The 20,654-nt window shown below is 44.1% G+C and overlaps 1 protein-coding gene across 1 annotated transcript in view; it reads right to left on the reverse strand.

The window, feature by feature from the left end:
• timm23a (translocase of inner mitochondrial membrane 23 homolog a (yeast)) overlaps positions 1-10,150 on the reverse strand; it is a 29,298-nt gene extending 19,148 nt beyond the window's left edge. Inside the window, exons 1-2 of the mRNA XM_028795147.2 lie at positions 9,686-10,150; positions 9,412-9,470 (exon numbers count right to left, since the gene is read on the reverse strand). Of these exons, the coding sequence (XP_028650980.1) occupies positions 9,412-9,470; positions 9,686-9,794 (168 nt within the window). The 5' untranslated portion in view covers positions 9,795-10,150. The remainder of the gene's footprint in view (positions 1-9,411; positions 9,471-9,685) is intronic.
• Positions 10,151-20,654: the final 10,504 nt, after the last annotated feature.

Raw genomic sequence — 20,654 nt, forward strand, 5'->3', positions numbered from 1 at the left:
GCAGAAACACAGGAGGTTGTAGAGAGACAGGAACATTATTCAAACACTGCAAACAAACATTTGTCTCTTTTTCAAAAGTTTAAACTGTGCTCCATGACAAGACAGAGATGACAGTTCTGTCTCACAATTAAAAGAATGCAAACATATCTTCCTCTTCAAAGGAGCAAACAAATCAATAGGGCTGTTTGGCTTTTAAGTATGCGAAGCACCGCGGCACAAAGCTGTTGAAGGTGGCAGCTCACACCCCCTCCGTCAGGAGCAGAGAGAGAGAGAGAGAGACAGATAAAAAAAATCAATACGTGCCCTTCGAGCTTTTAAGTATGCGAAGCACCGTGCAGCATGTCGCTTCACGAAGCAGCTGCACAGAAGGTAGCCAACGTGAAGATAATCTTTCAGCATTTTTAGACGAACGTCCGTTTCGTCTAGGTGTGCGAACAGCCCCCCTGCTCACACCCCCTACGTCAGGATCAGAGAAAGTCAGCGCAAGAGAGACAGAGAAAAGTAAGTTGTGTAGCTTCTCAGCCATCTGCCAATAGCGTCCCTTGTATGAAATCAACTGGGCAAACCAACTGAGGAAGCATGTACCAAAAATTAAAAGACCCATTGTCCGCAGAAATCCGCGAACCAGCAAAAAATCCGCGATATATATTTAAATATGCTTAAATATAAAATCCGCGATAGAGTGAAGCCGCGAAAGGCGAAGCGCGATATAGCGAGGGATCACTGTAAAGGAAATAAATTACGGATGGTTTGCATACCCTTAGTTATTAATATTGTGCATTGCCACCTTTAGCATAAATGACAGCTGTAGTCTTTTGTGACAGTTGTGAATGAGACCCTTTATTTTCACAGGTGCCCATTCTTCTTGGCAAAAAGCATGCAGGTCATGTAAATTATTTGGTTGTCTTGCATGAACTGCATGTTCAACTTCCCTCCAAAGTGGCTCAAAGATGTTAAGGTCAGAAGACTTTGATGGCCATTCCAAAACCTTTATTTTTTTCTACTGCATCTGCTGAAGGGTTGACTTGGCCTTATTTCACTTAAGTCAAAGTGTGCCCAATGGGCAAGATCTGGATTGATAAATGCAAATTGCCATCAATTTTGACTAAATTCCCTATGCAGATGTAGCTCTCACAAACCCAGAACAAAAGAGATCCCCATTCCTGCTTTATAGCAGGTACTAGCCGATGCCCGCCATAGCCTACGGCGGTGTAATAACAACCCCAAAAAGATGTTGTTGTAGAATGTCTCTAAGTAATTCCTGCAGCTTAATCCAAAAGACCCGTACTACAATATCAGGTCTGTGCTCCGGTCTTTGGGTATCCGACAGTGCATGTAGAATTTCCGGCCAAGCAGGATTACATGTGAAAGTGATAAATAAATCAGGCTTTCCGAATTTATGTACTATGGCCATGGCATCCTGATAGTTTTGTTGCATGTATCTTGGACTTCCTGGAAACGTGGATGGTAATATGATCATTTTGCCTACACGTACAATGTTATTTTCAGAGTTTGCTTGCAGTGCGTCTGATAGTCCTTTGTATTGTTCCATGCACAGATCTTGTTGATGTAATCTGAGTTAGCGGAGACGCGCGCCCTCGGTTTTAACATACGCCATCTACGACGTACTGTTGGAATAGTTTGCCGCTGGAGTGCAAAATACTAAATGTATTCCTCATTGCTAATTTGTACACATAAAATTGGCATTGAGTAAGCCTTATTCTCTAGGCGGTTCTTTTATTGGGAACATGTTGTAAATCTTTGTGCCAGGCAATGTCTCCGTAAGGGAATAAAAGTGGGTAAACCATAGGATCGCAATTCATATTGAGCGTGGAAATCTGTTTACAGGAGTTGCCTATGGGATAGATGCAAATGTCCCTTTCGGCAGGCGATTCGCCATCTTCGCCGACGAAAATCGCTGCAACATCGGTGTGACATGTTGGGGCATTGTATCGTCGTAAATCCTGCCTTGGGTTTTCCTTGAAAACCATTCATACAGATGCTGTTGGATTGGACTGAGCAATTTCATGCATGTGTTTGTATGATTTAGCGAAGGGTTTGATGGTTCTGAGCATGGAATCTAGCTGGAGAAGTAAATTTTTGCTGACATGCAGAGTCAGCTTTGTTTTGTAAGCGTACTTCAGTAGCTTGCGCTGTGTCAAAAACATACAACTGTCCATATAGTGGAGAGATTTGGTGATAAATTTGCCCGTGTATTTTAAAACAGTATGGTCCGTGGCCAGGAGGTTGAGTTATCTGTGCACCCATGGAAGCAAACGCTAGAGAAGAGTTGTATTCTCGAATGTGTTCACAAAAATTTTTAGCTTCTGATGTTTGCTGTGTAAGAAGCTGTTGTAAAGAAACAGGTGGCTCCCGCAAAGGTAGTAAAGCTACTTTACCGTTGTGGCAGCACCTCGAGTACTTGTTAGATGTATTACGCTCAGCAGGCCAGTATAGTGCATGACAGTGTTTGCACTGCTGGTCTGGAGTCCCAGTGCAGCGTGGGGAAGGGTTTGGAAGAGGACGAATAGGAATCGAGAAATGCAGTGTCGGCTGTGTGTGGGCGGGACTGGTTTTGAAGTGGAAGCAGGACGAACCAGAAGAGAAATATATATAAGAGGTAGTGTGCTTCTCGCCATATGCTTCGTTGACTCCTCCCTAAACATAGTGTTTAAGGTTGTGACCATAAATTTCAATTTTGGTCTCATCACTCTAAATTATTTTGTCCAACGTATGTAAGCAGATGTTTTGTTGCATTGCCATTGCAATGGCTTTTTTTCTGGCAACTCTGCCATGCAGCCCATTTCAGGTATCTTCTTATTGTGCATGCTGAAACAGTTTTGCCACTTTGTTTCAGTTTTTCATTGCATCACAAACAGTTTTCATGGCACATGTGTCTGAAATATTTTTTGGCCTACCTGTCTATGGTTTGGTATTAACAGAACCCCTAATTTTCTACTTCCTGATAAGTTTGAACACTACTGTTTGTCATTTTCAAATCTTTGGATATCTTTTTGGATCATTTTTCTGATGAATAAAGTTGAACTAAACACAAAAAATTGAGTCATTCCTGGCTAGTGATTCTCCAATCAATCAGCCACCAATCTAATCAACCAATTTTCACTACTAAAGACTCAATCAGTGATTAGTTTTTGTGAATGGCCAATTTACCATTTTATTCAGAATCTTCTTTTCTAAGGTTTGCGATAATTTAGTTGTTGTGCTCCTTTACGCAAGATATTATGTTAATTGAGCTAGTGCTGTGAACTTCCTGTAAACAGAGAGCAGCAAGATAGAGTTCACCAGACAGAGTGAAGATTGAAATATAAGCCTTTACATTAAAGGAAGTGGAGTAATACACTGAGAAAGTGGAACTGGAAGAGTTGTCCAGTGCAATTAGACAATTGGTAAGAAAAACTACTTTAATTCAGATCTTTTTATTTTGTCCCTCATTTAAAATGAACACTGTTGGTCCGAGTTTGGACAGTGAAAGAGCTTGTGTTAAGTACAGCACCTCAAATTCACAATTAGAAAAGTAAGAATTTTAAATTGCTGCTTAGTAAACAATGGAATTGTTAAGTTAATGCCAAAATGTGTCTGTTTTACTTATAAACTTCTATCTTCTTGAAAAACATCTTGTGATATTATAGATATGCAGCTTTTTCAAAGGTTTGTACAATTTATTTGTTTGATGTTTCTTACAGTATAAGTTTTCATAAGAAACAAGTATTACATAATTAAAATGATAATCCATATTTATAATCACACGTCAAGAATTAGGAATGTCCAGCTCTTACCCTGTTAAAAAAAACACACACACATACCTGCATAAATATAGGAAATGCGTATTTTAACAGCAAAAAACTATAATGCATTTATTAAGATTATTAAAACCTATAAGTGCATGTGTTTATATTTAAGAATTGTTTAACTGCCAATATCAATTAATTGAATCCGTGTGTGGGAATATATTTTGTTATAGAAATGGTGAATATTATTTTTGAATTATGCTTTGTTTCAGATATGTACATTACAAAATAAATTAAACAATATGGAAGCTTGTAATTATGAAAAACTTTATTTTCTTGTATGTCATATGTATTATAGATATATTCTGCATGTATATTAACCTTTAACCGTCACCTTATCGTGGTGGAGGGGTTTGCGTGTCCCAATGATCCTAGGAGCTCTGTTGTCCGGGGCTTTATGCCCCTGGTAGGGCCACCCAAGGCAAACTGGTCCTAGGTGAGGGATGAGACAAAGAGCGGTTAAACAAACCTCCTATGAAGAAAAACCATTTTGGACGGCGTTTTCCCTTGCCCGGACACGGGTCACCGGGGCCCCACTCTGGAGCCAGGCCTGGAGGTGGGGCTCGATGGCGAGCGCCTGGTGGCCGGGCCTGCACCCATGGGGCTCGGCCGGGCACAGCCCGAAGAGACAACGTGGGTCCCCCTTCCCATGGGCTCACCAGCTATGGGAGGGGCCAAGGAGGTCGGGTGCAGTGTGAGTTGGGTGGTGGCCGAAGGCGGGGACCTTGGCGGTCCGATCCTCGGCTACAGAAACTGGCTCTTGGGACGTGGAATGTCACCTCTCTGAAGGGGAAGGAGCCTGAGCTAGTGCGCGAAGTTGAGAGGTTCCGGCTAGATATAGTCGGGCTCACCTCGACGCACAGCTTGGACTCTGGAACCAATCTCCTTGAGAGGGGCTGGACTCTCTACCACTCTGGAGTTGCCCCCGGTGAGAGGCGCCGAGCAGGTGTGGGTATACTTATTGCCCCCCAACTTGGAGCCTGTACATTGGGGTTTACCCCGGTGGACGAGAGGGTAGCCTCCCTTCGCCTTCGGGTGGGGGGACGGGTCCTAACTGTTGTTTGTGCGTATGCACCGAACAGCAGTTCGGAGTACCCACCCTTTTTGGAGTCCCTGGAGGGGGTGCTAGAGGGCATACCTTCTGGGGGCTCCCTCGTTCTGCTGGGAGACTTCAATGCTCACGTGGGCAATGACAGTGAGACCTGGAAGGGCGTGATTGGGAGGAATGGCCCCCCTGATCTGAACCCGAGCTGTGTTTTGTTATTGGACTTCTGTGCTCGTCACGGATTGTCCATAACGAACACCATGTTCAAGCATAGGGGTGTTCATATGTGCACTTGGCACCAGGACACCCTAGGCCTCACATCGACTTTGTGGTCGTGTCGTCGGACTTGCGGCCACATGTCTTGGACACTCGGGTGAAGAGAGGGGCGGAGCTGTCAACTGATCACCACCTGGTGGTGAGTTGGCTTCGATGGTGGGGGAGGATGCCGATCAGGCGTGGTAGGCCCAAACGTGTTGTGAGGGTCTGCTGGGAACGTCTGGCAGAGCCCCCTGTCAGAAGTAGCTTCAACTCCCACCTCCGGCAGAACTTCGACCACATCCCGAGGGAGGTGGGGGACATTGAGTCCGAATGGGCCATGTTCCGTGCCTCTATTGTTGAGGCAGCTGACCGGAGCTGTGGCCGTAAGGTGGTCGGTGCCTGTCGTGGCGGCAATCCCCGAACCCGCTGGTGGACACCGGCGGTGAAGGATGCCGTCAAGCTGAAGAAGGAGTCCTACGGGACCCTTTTGTCCTGTGGGACCCCGGAGGCAGCTGATAGGTACCGGCAGGCCAAGCGGAATGCGGCTTTGGTGGTTGCTGAGGCAAAAACTCGGGCGTGGGAGGAGTTTGGGGAGGCCATGGAGAATGACTTTCGGACGGCTTCGAGGAGATTCTGGTCCACCATCCGGCGTCTCAGGAAGGGGAAGCAGTGCAGTGTCAACACTGTATATGGTGGGGATGGTGCGCTGCTGACCTCGACTCGGGACGTTGTGGGTCGGTGGGGGGAATACTTCGAAGACCTCCTCAATCCCATTAACATGCCTTCCAATGAGGAAGCAGAGCCTGGGGACTCAGAGGTGGGCTCCCCCATCTCTGGGACTGAGGTCACCGAGGTGGTCAAAAAACTCCTTGGTGGCAGGGCCCCAGGGGTGGATGAGATACGCCCGGAGTTCCTCAAGGCTCTGGATGTTGTAGGACTGTCTTGGCTGACACGCCTCTGCAACATCGCATGGACATCAGGGACAGTGCCTCTGGATTGGCAGACCGGGGTGGTGGTCCCCCTCTTTAAGAAGGGGGATCGGAGGGTGTGTTCCAACTACAGAGGGATCACACTCCTCAGCCTCCCTGGAAAAGTCTATTCAGGGGTCCTGGAGAGGAGGGTCCGTCGGATAGTCGAGCCTCGGATTCAGGAGGAACAGTGTGGTTTTCGTCCTGGTCGCGGAACAGTGGACCAGCTCTATACCCTTAGCAGGGTCCTGGAGGGTGCATGGGAGTTTGCCCAACCAGTCTACATGTGTTTTGTGGACTTAGAAAAGGCATTCGACCGTGTCCCTCGGGGAATCCTGTGGGGGGTACTCCGAGAGTATGGGGTACCGGCCCCCCTGATAAGGGCTGTTCAGTCCCTGTACGATCAGTGCCAGAGCTTGGTCCGCATTGCCGGCAGTAAGTCGAACCCGTTTCCAGTGAGAGTTGGACTCCGCCAGGGCTGCCCTTTGTCACCGATTCTGTTCATAACTTTTATGGACAGAATTTCTAGGCGCAGCCAGGGTGTTGAGGGGGTCCGGTTTGGTGGGCTCAGGATTGGGTCACTGCTTTTTGCAGATGATGTTGTCCTGTTTGCTTCATCAGGCCGTGATCTTCAGCTCTCCCTGGATCGGTTCGCAGCCGAGTGTGAAGCGGCTGGGATGAGAATCAGCACCTCCAAATCCGAGACCATGGTCCTCAACCGGAAAAGGGTGGAGTGCCCTCTCAGGGTTGGTAGCGAGATCCTGCCCCAAGTGGAGGAGTTCAAGTATCTCGGGGTCTTGTTCACGAGTGAGGGAAGAATGGAGCGTGAGATCGACAGGCGGATCGGTGCGGCATCCGCAGTAATGCGGGCGTTGCATCGGTCTGTCATGGTGAAAAAGGAGCTGAGCCGCAAGGCGAAGCTCTCAATTTACCAGTCGATCTATGTTCCTACCCTCACCTATGGTCATGAGCTATGGGTAGTGACCGAAAGAACGAGATCACGAATACAAGCGGCTGAAATGAGTTTCCTCCGCAGGGTGTCTGGGCTTTCCCTTAAAGATAGGGTGAGAAGCTCAGTCATCCGGGAGGGGCTCAGAGTAGAGCCGCTGCTCCTCCGCATCGAGAGGAGTCAGATGAGGTGGCTCGGGCATCTGATCAGGATGCCTCCTGGACGCCTCCCTGGTGAGGTGTTCCGGGCACGTCCAACCGGGAGGAGGCCCCGGGGAAGACCCAGGACACGCTGGAGGGACTATGTCTCTCGACTGGCCTGGGAACGCCTTGGGATTCTCCCGGAAGAGCTAGAAGAAGTGGCCGGGGAGAGGGAAGTCTGGGCATATCTGCTCAAGCTGCTGCCCCCGCGACCCGACCTCGGATAAGCGGGAGACAATGGATGGATGGATGGATGGATGCATGTATATTAGTTAAAAGTTGAGTGCGTCTTTTAAGGGAATTTTAGAATAAAATTCCATTTAAATTTCATTAAAAAATATGAACAGGTAACACCTGCGGTCAATAGTTTAATTACAAAAACACCAAAGTTAACACTTTAATATATAGCATAAAGTTTCTACTATACATGACTGCTTATACAAGAGCTTAGTGTAGAAATATTTCTAAAGAGATAAAGGGAAAAAAAAAAAGGAACTGGCCAATTCAATAACACAATGATCCTTATCGACCCTACAAAAAACCTGATTGGTGCATCACTACCCCTGCCTAAATCTTATCTAATAGCACATAACTCCTATGTGAGACCACCACATGCTATGGATGCCATCTGTTTATTAATGTAGATGACCTAAATTTTCATCCTCTCTCTCAGCACTAAATCCCACAGTTTACCCAGACTGGTCAGATGGCTCCACCAGTGTTTTATTCATTGCTCCAAACGTTCACACAAATTTTCTAAGGGATTTAAATCTTATGATTTTGTTAGCCAGCTGAGATGTGAGAATGCTCCAAAGCAACTGAGAATTGCTGTCTTGGAAGACTGGGGTAGCCTTTCTGTGTTTGTTCCAGAGATGAAGCACAGGAGCTAGCACATGGTTGCTCAGAAGCCTAATGCAGACCTTCTGGCTCAAGTCCATTGTCACCTCAATCAAAAGGCCGAGTTCCTTATAACTTAAACACCCCCAGAACATCAGAGAGAAGCCTCCCGTGTGAACAGCACATTGCACACAGTTCTTATGGAAGGCTTCATGCAGTTTACAATGTACCCGCCAGCTTGCATCATTCGAGTACAATTGAGTACAATTTGAGAAACACAACTCATCAGACCAGATAACAAGTTTCTTAGTGCAGCGTTTGTGGCTCCGCACCCACTGTAACCATGCAGTTTGGTGAATAGTCAGAAGGAATCTCTTCCACAGTACTCTGCTCTACATACAAGTTCCCTTCTGAGTGTTCATTTGGAAATGGCTTGTTGTGGGCAATTCTTGCCTAGTGGCAAAGCAGTTTGTTGTCACAATGTGTGACACACAGTGATTATCCGTATCTGTTGGCACAGTCTTTCGTCCACAGTTCTGCCAACAATTAGCAGTTGACTGTGATATATGTTAGAAGTACAATTGGACAGTACACTTTGACACATTCACAAAGTCAGCAACTTCCTGTACACTATGTCCTTTGGCACGGCCCAAATGCAATAACCACTTTTTGCCAATCATCCACGTCTGCTGTGCAACACATTTTTCGCCAAACACAAGTGGCACAAAACTACTCTTCCTCAGTCTACGAACCCTTAGCACATAACACAGCTACTTGTAGGACAGTATTTACACTGGAGTGTCCAATGTTGATGTCTGATGTTTCTCCTGTTACATGGGGGAAGTGGTGACTAATTTTGTTTGTGAGGCGAGTCTACTTTTTCTCACAAATCCTTTGACAGTTCTTTTGCTTTCCCTAAGCTAAGAAACTCGTTATCTGTTTATATAGACACTAATATTATTTCTATATATTATTTACATTTAATATTTATATAGTGTCTTTCCAATTACAATCAAACCAGGCATAGGTGTAGATACTTACTCTTCATAGCCATCTCAACCGGTCTATGTCAACTTAAGTGTATATCATTACGTTCAAACATTCGAGGATATTTAAACTTTTGAGAGAATTCATTTATAATTATGATTACTAAAGAATACATACACAATTCTGTGATAATAAACAGCTTTACCTGATCACTATTCATAAATAAATCAATGAGGTTTCACTTATCACTCATATTTTCCAAAAACAGCTAACATATTTAAAAATTCTGCCAGGACTGTGTAAACGTATGAGCACAACTGTACCAGTCCCTTAAAGGATGCGTGAAGAGTTGGGTTACCTGAACCAGATAGCGAGGATCCACGTTCAGGTAGGGCGACAATGGGCTCATTCCTGTCACTGGAGAGAGAAAGCAAGACAAGCAGTTAACGATGCACCACTGCTATACGCACAGCATCAGCCAAACACAACAGTTATGTGACATTCCAATTCACTAAGGAATGCCGATCGTTCTTGTTATATTGCATTAAATCCCGAACTGACAGTATTGATCTTGTTTTGTTTATATATTTTTATGTTTTTCGATACACAAGGATGTTAGCAGTGATACTTACAAGGTACGCCTGCAAGCTCCGAGCTTGAGTATTCTGGACCCGAGCCTCCAAACAAGCCTCCTAGTCCAGCCCTGGAACTATGGCTACCTGAACCCGACGTTCCGTCCATTTCTGAACACCGTTTCTACAAGGTGTGATTGTGGCTGTCAAAATCCCTGTTTCAGGATTGTCGAAAGTATTAGGGCCCTTCTCAAGCCCTGGCTTCTTCACGAGACTACTCTCCACAGGCTTGAGTCTTCACACCTTGAGATCTTAAATGACAGGGTACATTCAGTTTATCTGTCTCTCTCTCCGAATCCTTCTAACACGAGACACCTTGATATTATCTTCCTCTCGTCTGCTTCTACAACTCCGACCTAAATTCTTCGCACACCGGACGTGTGTCTCCGCATGTGACCTCTATACGGCTCTACGGCACCATAGAAACAAGTCGCAAACTAGAGTGGCAAAGTCGTGCGCACTTAACTGCAGTACGCGTGTAGACTCGTATGTGTCATGTCTTGCACCATACAGGTATGTTCTGCTAACACATAAAAATACCGGCATTTTACACATGTAGGTAACATGACGTTCTGGCTGGAAGCAAAGACACTAACATACAAAATTGCAATGTTTTTGCGTCAGCTGTTCATCTTTTTATCACGCCTTTTTTTGGGACCGCGCTTTACAGAAAAAATTAATTTCAAGAATTTTAGATCACGCTAGATTGTTACTTTCTTCAGACTTAGAAAGAAAAGAAAACCGCATAAGTGTCTTCATATTTTGAAAGAAGAGAACTAATAATTGGTAAAAAGAATGCGTACTTGCGCGTTACCCTTGAACTTCAGTGCAATTCCCAAGAAACATGATTTTTTTTTACTAATATCTACAACTATAATATTCACAATTAATTATTAATATCCTACACCAGATTATTTCAATAATACTTTTTTTTTATTTACGGAAGTTGGCGACGCTTATCCAGTATTTATTTATTCGGTACAAAGAAGGAACAAACCCTGGACAGGACCCCGAGAAAAATGTCTAGAACGAGAAAGAGCTGTGGGGGAGTCACTAAAATATTTACAAAGAACCCAGGAATTGCTTTAAAACCTGCTATGGCATCATTACACCCATCTTCACAAAAATACCGTAATAACACTTAGGTAATAAAATGTAACTTTTTTTTTTTCGTCACATGAAACAATACAGGTGAATTATAAGGCATCGTTTGTGCTGAATTCAAATATCTAAATAGACTTCGTCTGTCTCGCAAAGATTGTAAGTGGCACACGATTAAAATGAACGCATATTTACATTATGCATACATGCTGGGATGATCTTCTCATCTAAATGATAGTATAAATAGATTTTATTCAAGCTTAATGGCCAAAAATAGTCACCACCCGTGTTAAGAGGTGTTCAGACACCAACGGAGAGCAACCCGCTATGAATAACGGGCTACCTGTGTTTGCTGCAGGGAGTAACAAGGATTAGTGGTGTAGCACGTGTGTTTGGTTCTCTCCATGTAAAATGGGTGGAACGACAGAAGTGAATGACTGGCAAAAGGGGGTAATTGCATTCGGCTGTGCCAAAAGGCCTAGTGTAGATGAAGTTGCCGACTTTGTAAGTATGTCAAACCGTAGTGTTAATCAGGTCTTTCAGCAGTGGCAGAATGTGCATGCAAACAGTGGTAACAGATATACTTGAACAAATGAGATCTGTTGTCAAATGGTCATCAGACTCGTTTTCATTCAGCCAGGTTTCTGTAAATGCTATAATGCACACATCTCTGTTGTCAGATTAAAAGCATACATATGCTTAAAATTCATCCACTTAATTTTGGAGAGGCTGAGCAGTTCCCATTATAAAAGTCCCATTATAGGAGGTGACACCACTTGTAGGTTTTTCAGTCTTTCTGGAATACCTCTTTTTTGACTGTATCTATTTCCTTTCTGATTACATGACTATTATAACAAGTTAATTTATTAAAAATAGTGGTCAGATTCATTGGTACAGTCAGATGAAAAAATAAGTACAACCCAAGGAAATTGTTGACATTTTCAACATATTCAAACAGGAAATCATCTATATATATAATTCACTAAGCCGCCAACAAGTAAGACACCCATAGCGCACGCAGGACGGAGCCACGCCCACCAACTCTAAGACCATTGGATACAACGACAACTCGCAGAGCCACGCCCACCAACTCGGACGCGACGACTCAGAAAACACGGCGTCATTTATGTTCGTCTGTGCTAGAGTCCACATGCACCTCTGAGCCACGTTGACTGCTCATAGAGGCATGTTTCTCGCGGATGTAAATCGCTGTATGCAGCGTGTAAAACAGTTTGCGAGGGGTATCTCATGGGATCCTTAAAACAATCCTTTAAAACTGAGGTTAAAACACAATGAAGGAAGCAGTCTTTAAAAACCAATAAGCCCTGTGCCTCTTTTTCATTAGCGTCTCACCTGCTTCACCGATGCAGGCCCTGCAACAGTCGAGACGCTCTCTCAGCAGCTGACCTTCTCTGTGCCTGACTCCACTACTGTCAGTCGCCTGATTAAAAATGGCCTTTTGAAGGGGAACGATGGACCCGCTATACCACAGGAACACATTGCCTTCGAGTCTGCTCTCGCTCACTCTTACGTACCGGCTTTCTCTATCTTCTCACTCGCTCGCACACTGCACAAGGGAGAAACGCTCGCAGCACAACTCCACCCGGAAACCATTTCAGCCACACTTCTACGCCCCTCACTATGCTGTGAGCACGGTGATTATTTATTTAAAAATGGCCTTTTGAAGGGGAGCTGTAGACCCGCTCTACCACAGGAACACCTGTGACATTGCCTTCGAGCCTGCTCTCGCTCACTCTAACGTACCGGCTTTCTCTCTCTCCTCACTCGCTTGCACACGGCACAGGGAAGAAACGCCCGCAGCATAATTCCACCCAGAAACCATTTCAGCCACACTTCCATGCCCCTCGCTACGCTGTGAGGGTGGTGATTATTTATTTAAAAATGGCATTTTGAAGGGGAGCTGTGGACCCGCTATACTACAGGAACACCTGTGACGTTGCCTTCACATTGTTTTCCTTTTATTTCTGATCCCGTCGAGCAGATCAGACACCCAGGCAAACAACACTGAATAATCAATAGCTGCAACTACTTTGCCCGCCCCAACTCCTCATCTGAGTCAGTTTCGTCTGTGTTCAGCAGTGTTTCCCAAACTCGGTCCTGGTGAACCCATGTCGCTGCAGGGTTTAGTTCCAACCGGATTCCTAATCATTAATGCCGGTAAAACTCATCCGGGATAAGTCGGTTTTTCAAACATAGCCGTGTAGCAGATTAGTCTAGCTGGATGTAATAATCCGAGATGAATGCGTGCCCCCGCGCTTAGTGAAAAACCAATGTATATTGAGTCTAGAAAACATGATCAGCAAGTCTTTGATAGGCTGCAACAAAATGATGAAAGAACGGGCGCATTTTTTTCACACAAGCTGTGTGTGTGGGTGGGTGTTAGTTAGTTAGTTAGTTAATTAGTCATTCAAAGGATTTCAAGATTTAATATGCACAAGCAGTAACACTGCAAAAGCAGCCCAAACCAGAAATGACGGCTAGCAAAAAGTGGCCGACAAATTAAACGTGTGTGTATTGTACTTACTGAAAGCAGTGTTACGGATTTTGCAAATGTTCACTTTTTTCCCTCTGCTTAAAAAACATTAAAAAAGCGGTGTGATTATGCAGCGTATACTACACCGCAGGTTGGTATTGTGGCAGGTGGCCGGGTGTGGTCATCAGCCGCCTGCCTATTTAAGGAGCCGCCTTCCCTCACTCAGGGCTGGAGTCGGGTGAGAAGGACGAGGCCGGAGAGGAGGCGGCAACGAGAGGCCTGGACTTTGGGAGACTGCTGGGGTTTGTGTGTGTGGCGGTGCACTTATAGAGACATTGTAAATATTGTGTAAATAAACGTGTGGTGATGGCTTTAGTCATGTCTGCCTGTCTGTGTCCGGGCTGTCCAATTCACAGTGGCATAGTCGGCAGGATGCTCCACCTGGGACAAGGTGGGGACCTGCATTGAAAAATAAGTCTGTGGATGGCCCGGCACAGCAGGGGAGCTCATGCGGCATGCACCCAACCCCGCAGGGAAATGTAGTAACCCGGATCGTTGGACTATGTATTTCAGGGGCGGCTCAAAGACGCAGCGGCAGCAAGGGGAGCTGCCGGGAAGGAGAAGCTGCAACTACAACAGCCACAGCAGCCGCGGAGCTGCCCGGAGTCTTGTCTCCGTGTGTGGAAGGAGGACGAGATGGCCGCCGACCGGAAGTCCCTCCTTGTAACAGGCACGGGGTTGGATAGCGTGTCCCGTGTGCCCGCCAATGATTGGATGGAGGCAGGCCCGGGGAATGTCCATACTGTGCCAGCGAGAAACCCGAATGGGCCGGAGGAAAGGGCCCATAGAAAGCAGTCAGTGAGTGACGCTGCTTGTAAGGTAAGCTCACCGTCGACTGACTTTCTCTCCCTGGTAGCGGTTCTGCAGCGGTTGCAGAGATGCCTTCTGCTCGCCAGATCGCCGCCACCTGAGCTATGTGCCCTCCGGGAGGAGACGTGGAAGTCAGAAGGGACGGCAGTCGCGTCAGAGCAAGCGCCGCTGGCGAAAAGGGAATGGCGCAGCGCTGGATCTTCTGACTGGAGAGGTACAGTGGGGACGGTGAGTAGCACTGGCCCCGTAAAGCTACGGACGCCGGTGGGACAGGGTTTGTCCTTCTACAGTAGGCAGACCCGAACCGCCACGGCGTCCCAAAGAAAGAGGAGGAATCGGAGGAAGAAAGCCGAGTCCTCCAATATGGGAGGATGTGTTGCTGGGTGCACACGTCCCAAGAGAGGCTCCAGAGGGAAAACCCGCAACATGAGAGGAGAAGAGCGAGTGTGCTCCCATTGGCGGTCCCGTGGCAGGGATCACGGAGGACTCGGTTGGGGAGGCCGAGAAAGAGAGTATCGGGGTGCTGGTCGGAGCGGAGAGCGTTGGCCCAAATTTGGAGGAAGCGTGCCGAGGGGCCGCATCAGGGCAACGTCTCCGCCCCCTGTTTTTCTGTTTATTCTATAGGACTGGGCCCTAGGTTGGAACGTGTCGGCTTGCCGCCGATGAAAACCTGCCCTCGCGGGACGGGCCGCTGGCCCCTAGGGGTCTCAGCTTGCGGGGGAGTATTGTGGCAGGTGGCCGGGTGTGGTCATCAGCCGCCTGCCTATTTAAGGAGCCGCCTTCCCTCACTTAGGGCTGGAGTCGGGTGAGGAGAAGGACGAGGTCGGAGAGGAGGCGGCAACGAAAGGCCTGAGAGAGAAAGAGAAGTGGCTTAAAGAGGAGCCTGGACTTTGGGAGACTGCTGGGGTTTGTATGTGTGGTGGTGCACTTATAGAGACATTGTAAATATTGTGTAAATAAACGTGTGGTGATGGCTTTAGTCGTGTCTGCCTGTCTATGTCCGGGCCGTCCAATTCACAGTATGCAGCGTGTAAAACAGTTTGTTTGTCGCGGATAATTTGCCTTTTACTTTTACACGAAGACAATTTCCTGTTAGATTGGCCTTTGCTATGACAATTAATAAGGAACAGGGCCAAACTTTCAAAAAGATATGCATGTATCTGCCAAAACCAGTTTTCAGTCATGGACAGTTGTATGTTGCTCTCTCCAGAGTTCCATCTTTTCATTCACTTACTGTTGTATCCTCAAACCCACCCCTTTTAGACAACTGTGTCTTTCCGGAAGTGTTCAGCCATCAATAAATAATTATGCGGCGTATGCCTGCAGGAACATGTGTGGCGAGCAAGCAAGCCAGTGAGAGAGAGAGAGCGAGCGACACACACACACATACAGGCGAGCGCGAGAGAGAGAGAGCGCTGGACGCATAAGAATAATAATACTTCATTACATTGATATACCAGTGTTTTCAGTATTCAAAGCGCTATCCACACAGGGATGAACCGGGAAGCGAACCCAAAATCTTCCACATTCTCCTTACTGCAACGCAGCAACACTACCACTGCGCTACAAGGCAATTAAAGAATGCACTGATTTTGTTTTCACTTCTGTTTACAGCGATCGGGTCGTAGCGTGCATTATTGCAATATTACTTTTCTTGGTGGCTTATTACATTACGGATGTTTCACATGTTCATTTTTTTCCTTGTGCTTAAAAGACATTAAAAAAAGTGTTTCTCAACTGTGACTCCGGAACAACTCAGTACGCAAGCTATATTAAGCGTCAACAACGAACACTCACTACACCTTAATGAACAAGTGCTGAAACTTATCCCTACCGACGAAGTAACTTTCACCAGCGTGGCCTCCATTGTCACAGACGATCCCGCTTTCAGTCACGGACAATTGTATGTTGCTCTCTCCAGAGGTCCATCTTTTCATTCACTCACAGTGGTATCCTCAAACCCACCCCATCATGACAACTATGTCGTTCAGCAAGTGTTCACCCATCGCGTAGTTGGCTAGTTAGATCTTCATGCAAAATGCATACAGATGAAGATGATAATCTTCAGCAAATGAGAGATAAAATTAGCATGATGTATTCATTCTTATAATATAAAATGAACAAAAATGAAGATTTGTTATTACATTTTTTCACTACTTCAGATCCATAAAACTAGAAAAGTCTAAGTTCTAAAAAGTTCTAAAACTAGAACAAGGACTTTGTTAAATGGTGCGACTTAAACCACCTACAACTGAACACCAGCAAAACCAAGGAACTGGTGGTGGATTTTAGGAGACCCAGGCCCCTCATGGACCCCGTGATCATCAGAGGTGACTGTGTGCAGAGGGTACAGACCTATAAATACCTGGGAGTGCAGCTGGACGATAAATTGGACTGGACTGCCAATACTGATTCTCTGTGCAAGAAAGGACAGAGCCGCCTGTACTTCCTTAGAAGACTGGCATCCTTCAACATCTGCAGTAAGATGCTGCAGATGTTCTATCAGATGGTTGTGGCGAGTGCCCTCTTCTACGCAGTGGTGTGCTGGGGAGGCAGCATTAAGAAGAAGGACGCCTCACGTCTGGACAAACTGGTGAGGAAGGCAGGCTCTATTGTTGGCATGGAGCTGGACGGTTTGACATCCGTAGCAGAGCAACGGGCACTCAAGAGGCTCCTATCAATTATGGAGAATCCACTACATCCATTAAACAATGTCATCTCCAGACAGAGGAGCAGTTTCAGCGATAGACTGCTGTCACTGTCCTGCTCCACTGACAGACTGAGATCATTCCTCCCCCAAACTATGCGACTCTTCAATTCCACCAGAGGGGGTAAACGTTGAACATTATTCAAGTTATTGTCTGTTTTTTACCTACATTTTTTATTACTCTTTAATTTAATATTTTTTGCTGCTGGAGTATGTGAATTTCCCCCTGGGATTAATAAAGTATCTATCTATCTATCTATCTATCTATCTATCTATCTATCTATCTATCTATCTAGAATGATGTGTTTCAGCTTAGGTGCCAAAAATTAGAACTACCTTAGTGATTATGCCTGTGGAACCCGTCTTATTTAAACCACAGATCTCTAGGGTCTGGTGTTTTTGATTTTTTTTTTTTGCTATTGACATGTGTGGTGTCATCATGCAAAGATCAAAAGAGCACTCTAAAGCCCTCGTAAAGAAGGTTCTAGGTGTCAATGTGTGTGGAAAGGGATTTAAATTGATTGTCAAATTAAAATTAATCGCTCCACTGTAAGAAAAGTGATCCAAGTGGTATAGATTTCAAATGATTGCTAATTTGTCCAGCACTGCCCACCCAGCAAATGCAGCCTAAGAAATTACCATTTGATACTAAAAGAAGACTACAAGAACCCAAAAAGACAAAGCCGTGATTTACTTTCCTTGAAATGTTGGTAGGGGATTTGAAATGGGCAGTACTTGCAAGAAAACCCAGAAACATTTTGCAACTGAAAAAATTTAGCATTGACTAACTGTCAGGACTTTCACAGAGTCAGTGTCAGAGATTGCTGGGTAGTTATGCAATATGCCTACTAGAAGTCATTTCTGCTAAAGGGAGCACTGGCTGCTTCTGAGGCTAAGACTGTACGTAGTTTTTCCCCAGTAGATTGTTCATCTGTTCATCCATTTTTTTTTTGAATGATTGAATAGGTGAATTTCCCTTTTGTTTTAAGTCAGTAGGCACTGTTGCATGAAGATCTACTGTTTTCCTGTACAAATACATTGAAAAAGTCAACAATTTCCATCCATACAGTATATAAGTGTGTTTGTGTGCATATATATGTATGATAATCTCGTGTGTGGTATTATATGTGTGATTTATATTGACAGATAGAGATGTATGTGTGTGTGTATATATATGTATATCACACATGTTAGCTCTGCCCCTTCTAGACTGGAAGAATAAGAAGTTGTATGACTGACAGGATGACTGTCATTTTACCAAGATTAGAAGGTGAGAGAAGATTACGCTCATGTAGCTTTCTTATTTCACAGTACTGTGTCTCTAGAGGGCACCACAACACTATCTTCATCATTTTTTTATTGCTCTTTTTAGCTCCACAACTATCCAATTAAACAAGGCCTCCACGCAACAGGCCCAAAACTGCTCAGATATCTTGCTCTTTCTTTACTATACAGTATATACATATTTATGCACGTATATGCACTGTGTTTTGTGATTTATTTCATAGAGTTATGTGAATTTCTAATATATATATATGTATATAATATATATAAATGCAAATATATATATATATATATTTTTTTTAAATGCAACCAGCAATCTAAATATACATGTTGGCAGTGTACTTTATGCCAATTCATTAAAAATGAGTAGTTTTATGAATAGAATCTCACCAGGTGTGATGTAGAGTATATCATTTCAACAATGCTGAATGCACATGGGAAGCAGTCAAAGGGCTTAACTGAGGGTAAGTTATCAGCTCAAGGGTTGATAAAGTGCACTAACCTTTCTTCTTCCTCTTCTTCAGATCCACAGAAGGGAAACCCATGTAAACCAGCACCAACGTCCACCCTCCTGTCCAGACCATGCCCTCCTACTAACCTCACTTCCACTATTCCCCACACGGACCCACCTCTTCCTCTACAACAACTATAAAAGCCAGTACCTTCCCTCCTCAGTTAGTCTTTTTTTAATTACTTATTGTAATTGTTTTTATGTTTCCTGCCATTATAAAGGGTGGACTCCCCAAACCTATATACAGGGTGAATCAAAATTAAGTTAACATTTGAATGGCGAAAACAATTTATTCACAAAACATACTTCATATGTGCAAGATGATTTACAGGAATGTCTCAACCTGTTCACCATCATGTTCAACACATGTTCCATATGTGGCTCATAAACTGTCCACAAAAATTGTATATAAGCATATGCATAGCAGTACCATTATTGTTAACATAATTTTGACACACCCTGTATATATCTTTATAAAATGTTTTTTTAGTTACTATGCGCAAATTATTAATACCTTTTCTGATGATTATCAGTTGTATATTTGCATCAGTCTCAGATGTGACACATGGGTGGACTAGTGGTCAGTCACAGTGCCACTTTCAATAGTATTAGCAGTGGTTAAAAATGCTGCTGCTAGATTCCTGATTTATAAAAGACTAGGCGTCCAAAAAAAATTTAGTTGATTAGATTACATTGCATTCCTAACTATTTTTTTACATTTCTTTCAAAGCACTCACAGTCACATACAAATATGTAAATCACAAGATATTTGCATACCTAGATTGTCTTCCTACTTATTTTAACATAGTGTAGGAATATGGCACAAATTGTACATCTTCTTCCACAGGACATTCTTTTATTTAGGACTGCTCAGCCCTGATTGGACCAGGACTGCAGATTCTGTATTTTACCTACATATGAATTTGTCCTTATCAGAAAGTTTTTCATGCAAATAAGAATGTTTCAGCAAAGTATAACAGAAAAAGAAAGAAATTGTCTCACACCCTGTTGAACTAATAGTGGCGTTATTAGCACTGGTTAGGAATTTTGGGCTTTCACTTCAAAAAACAGTTAAAAAGAATGGCAATAGTCAAACAGCTGTAAAGGGCAAACTATATATATAAAGAAAGGGCAAGAAAAGAACATTATGAAGAAAGAAACTGAATGAAGAAAGAGAGGAAAAAGTTGAAAGGCAATCAAGCTTTGTAATCCTGCACTTTGTAAAGTATTAAATGGCGTGACAGCAGAAACACTCTTGCTTTCTCATTAGCTAGAAACCTATATTCACACCTTTCAGCAAATTTTTATTAGCCTTGTGGCAGATGTTCTCTATAGCACTCTCTGTCTCTCCATGAAATTCCTTTCTTCTTAGCTTTTAAATTCAGGTTACCAACTCACCAGCTACCAATTTGCATTACAATTAAATATTTTCTCCCGATTTAATTTTGCTTTTTGTTATACAGATATACTGTATTTTTTCATTGACTCCTATGTGTAAGTCGTTATGTGTCTTAGCCTTCTGTAACTCTGCTTACATCTGGATTTTTTCATTATTTTATAGCCTCATTTATCTAAATTACCAGCATGTGTGAACCATTAACAACACCTTCCCGTATATAATATTCTATAATTGCAAGTAGCCACCATCGTGTCTTCCTGGTACCACACAACTAGCTTTTTTTTCCTGCCTGTGTTCTAATTCAAAAACCAAAAGTAATGTTGTAAGTAGCCTAGGATAAAGGTGTCAGCCAAATAAGTAAATGTTCTCAAAACATTGTACTCCACCATTTGCCCAAATAAGACTGAAATATACTTAGTGAAATATCCAGTGACAATAATGATGGAAATAAATATAGCAATATAGCGTAACATTGATAGACTGTTGCTACAGAAGAGGAATGTTTATGGACACTATAATTTATATGGTATATAGGGTCATTATTGTCACATATACTGAGTACAGTGACATTCCTGTTTGCCTGTACTAATCAACATAATATGT

The sequence above is a fragment of the Erpetoichthys calabaricus genome, chromosome 2 (assembly GCF_900747795.2).
Source record: "Erpetoichthys calabaricus chromosome 2, fErpCal1.3, whole genome shotgun sequence".
In the NCBI taxonomy this organism is placed as follows: domain Eukaryota; kingdom Metazoa; phylum Chordata; class Cladistia; order Polypteriformes; family Polypteridae; genus Erpetoichthys; species Erpetoichthys calabaricus.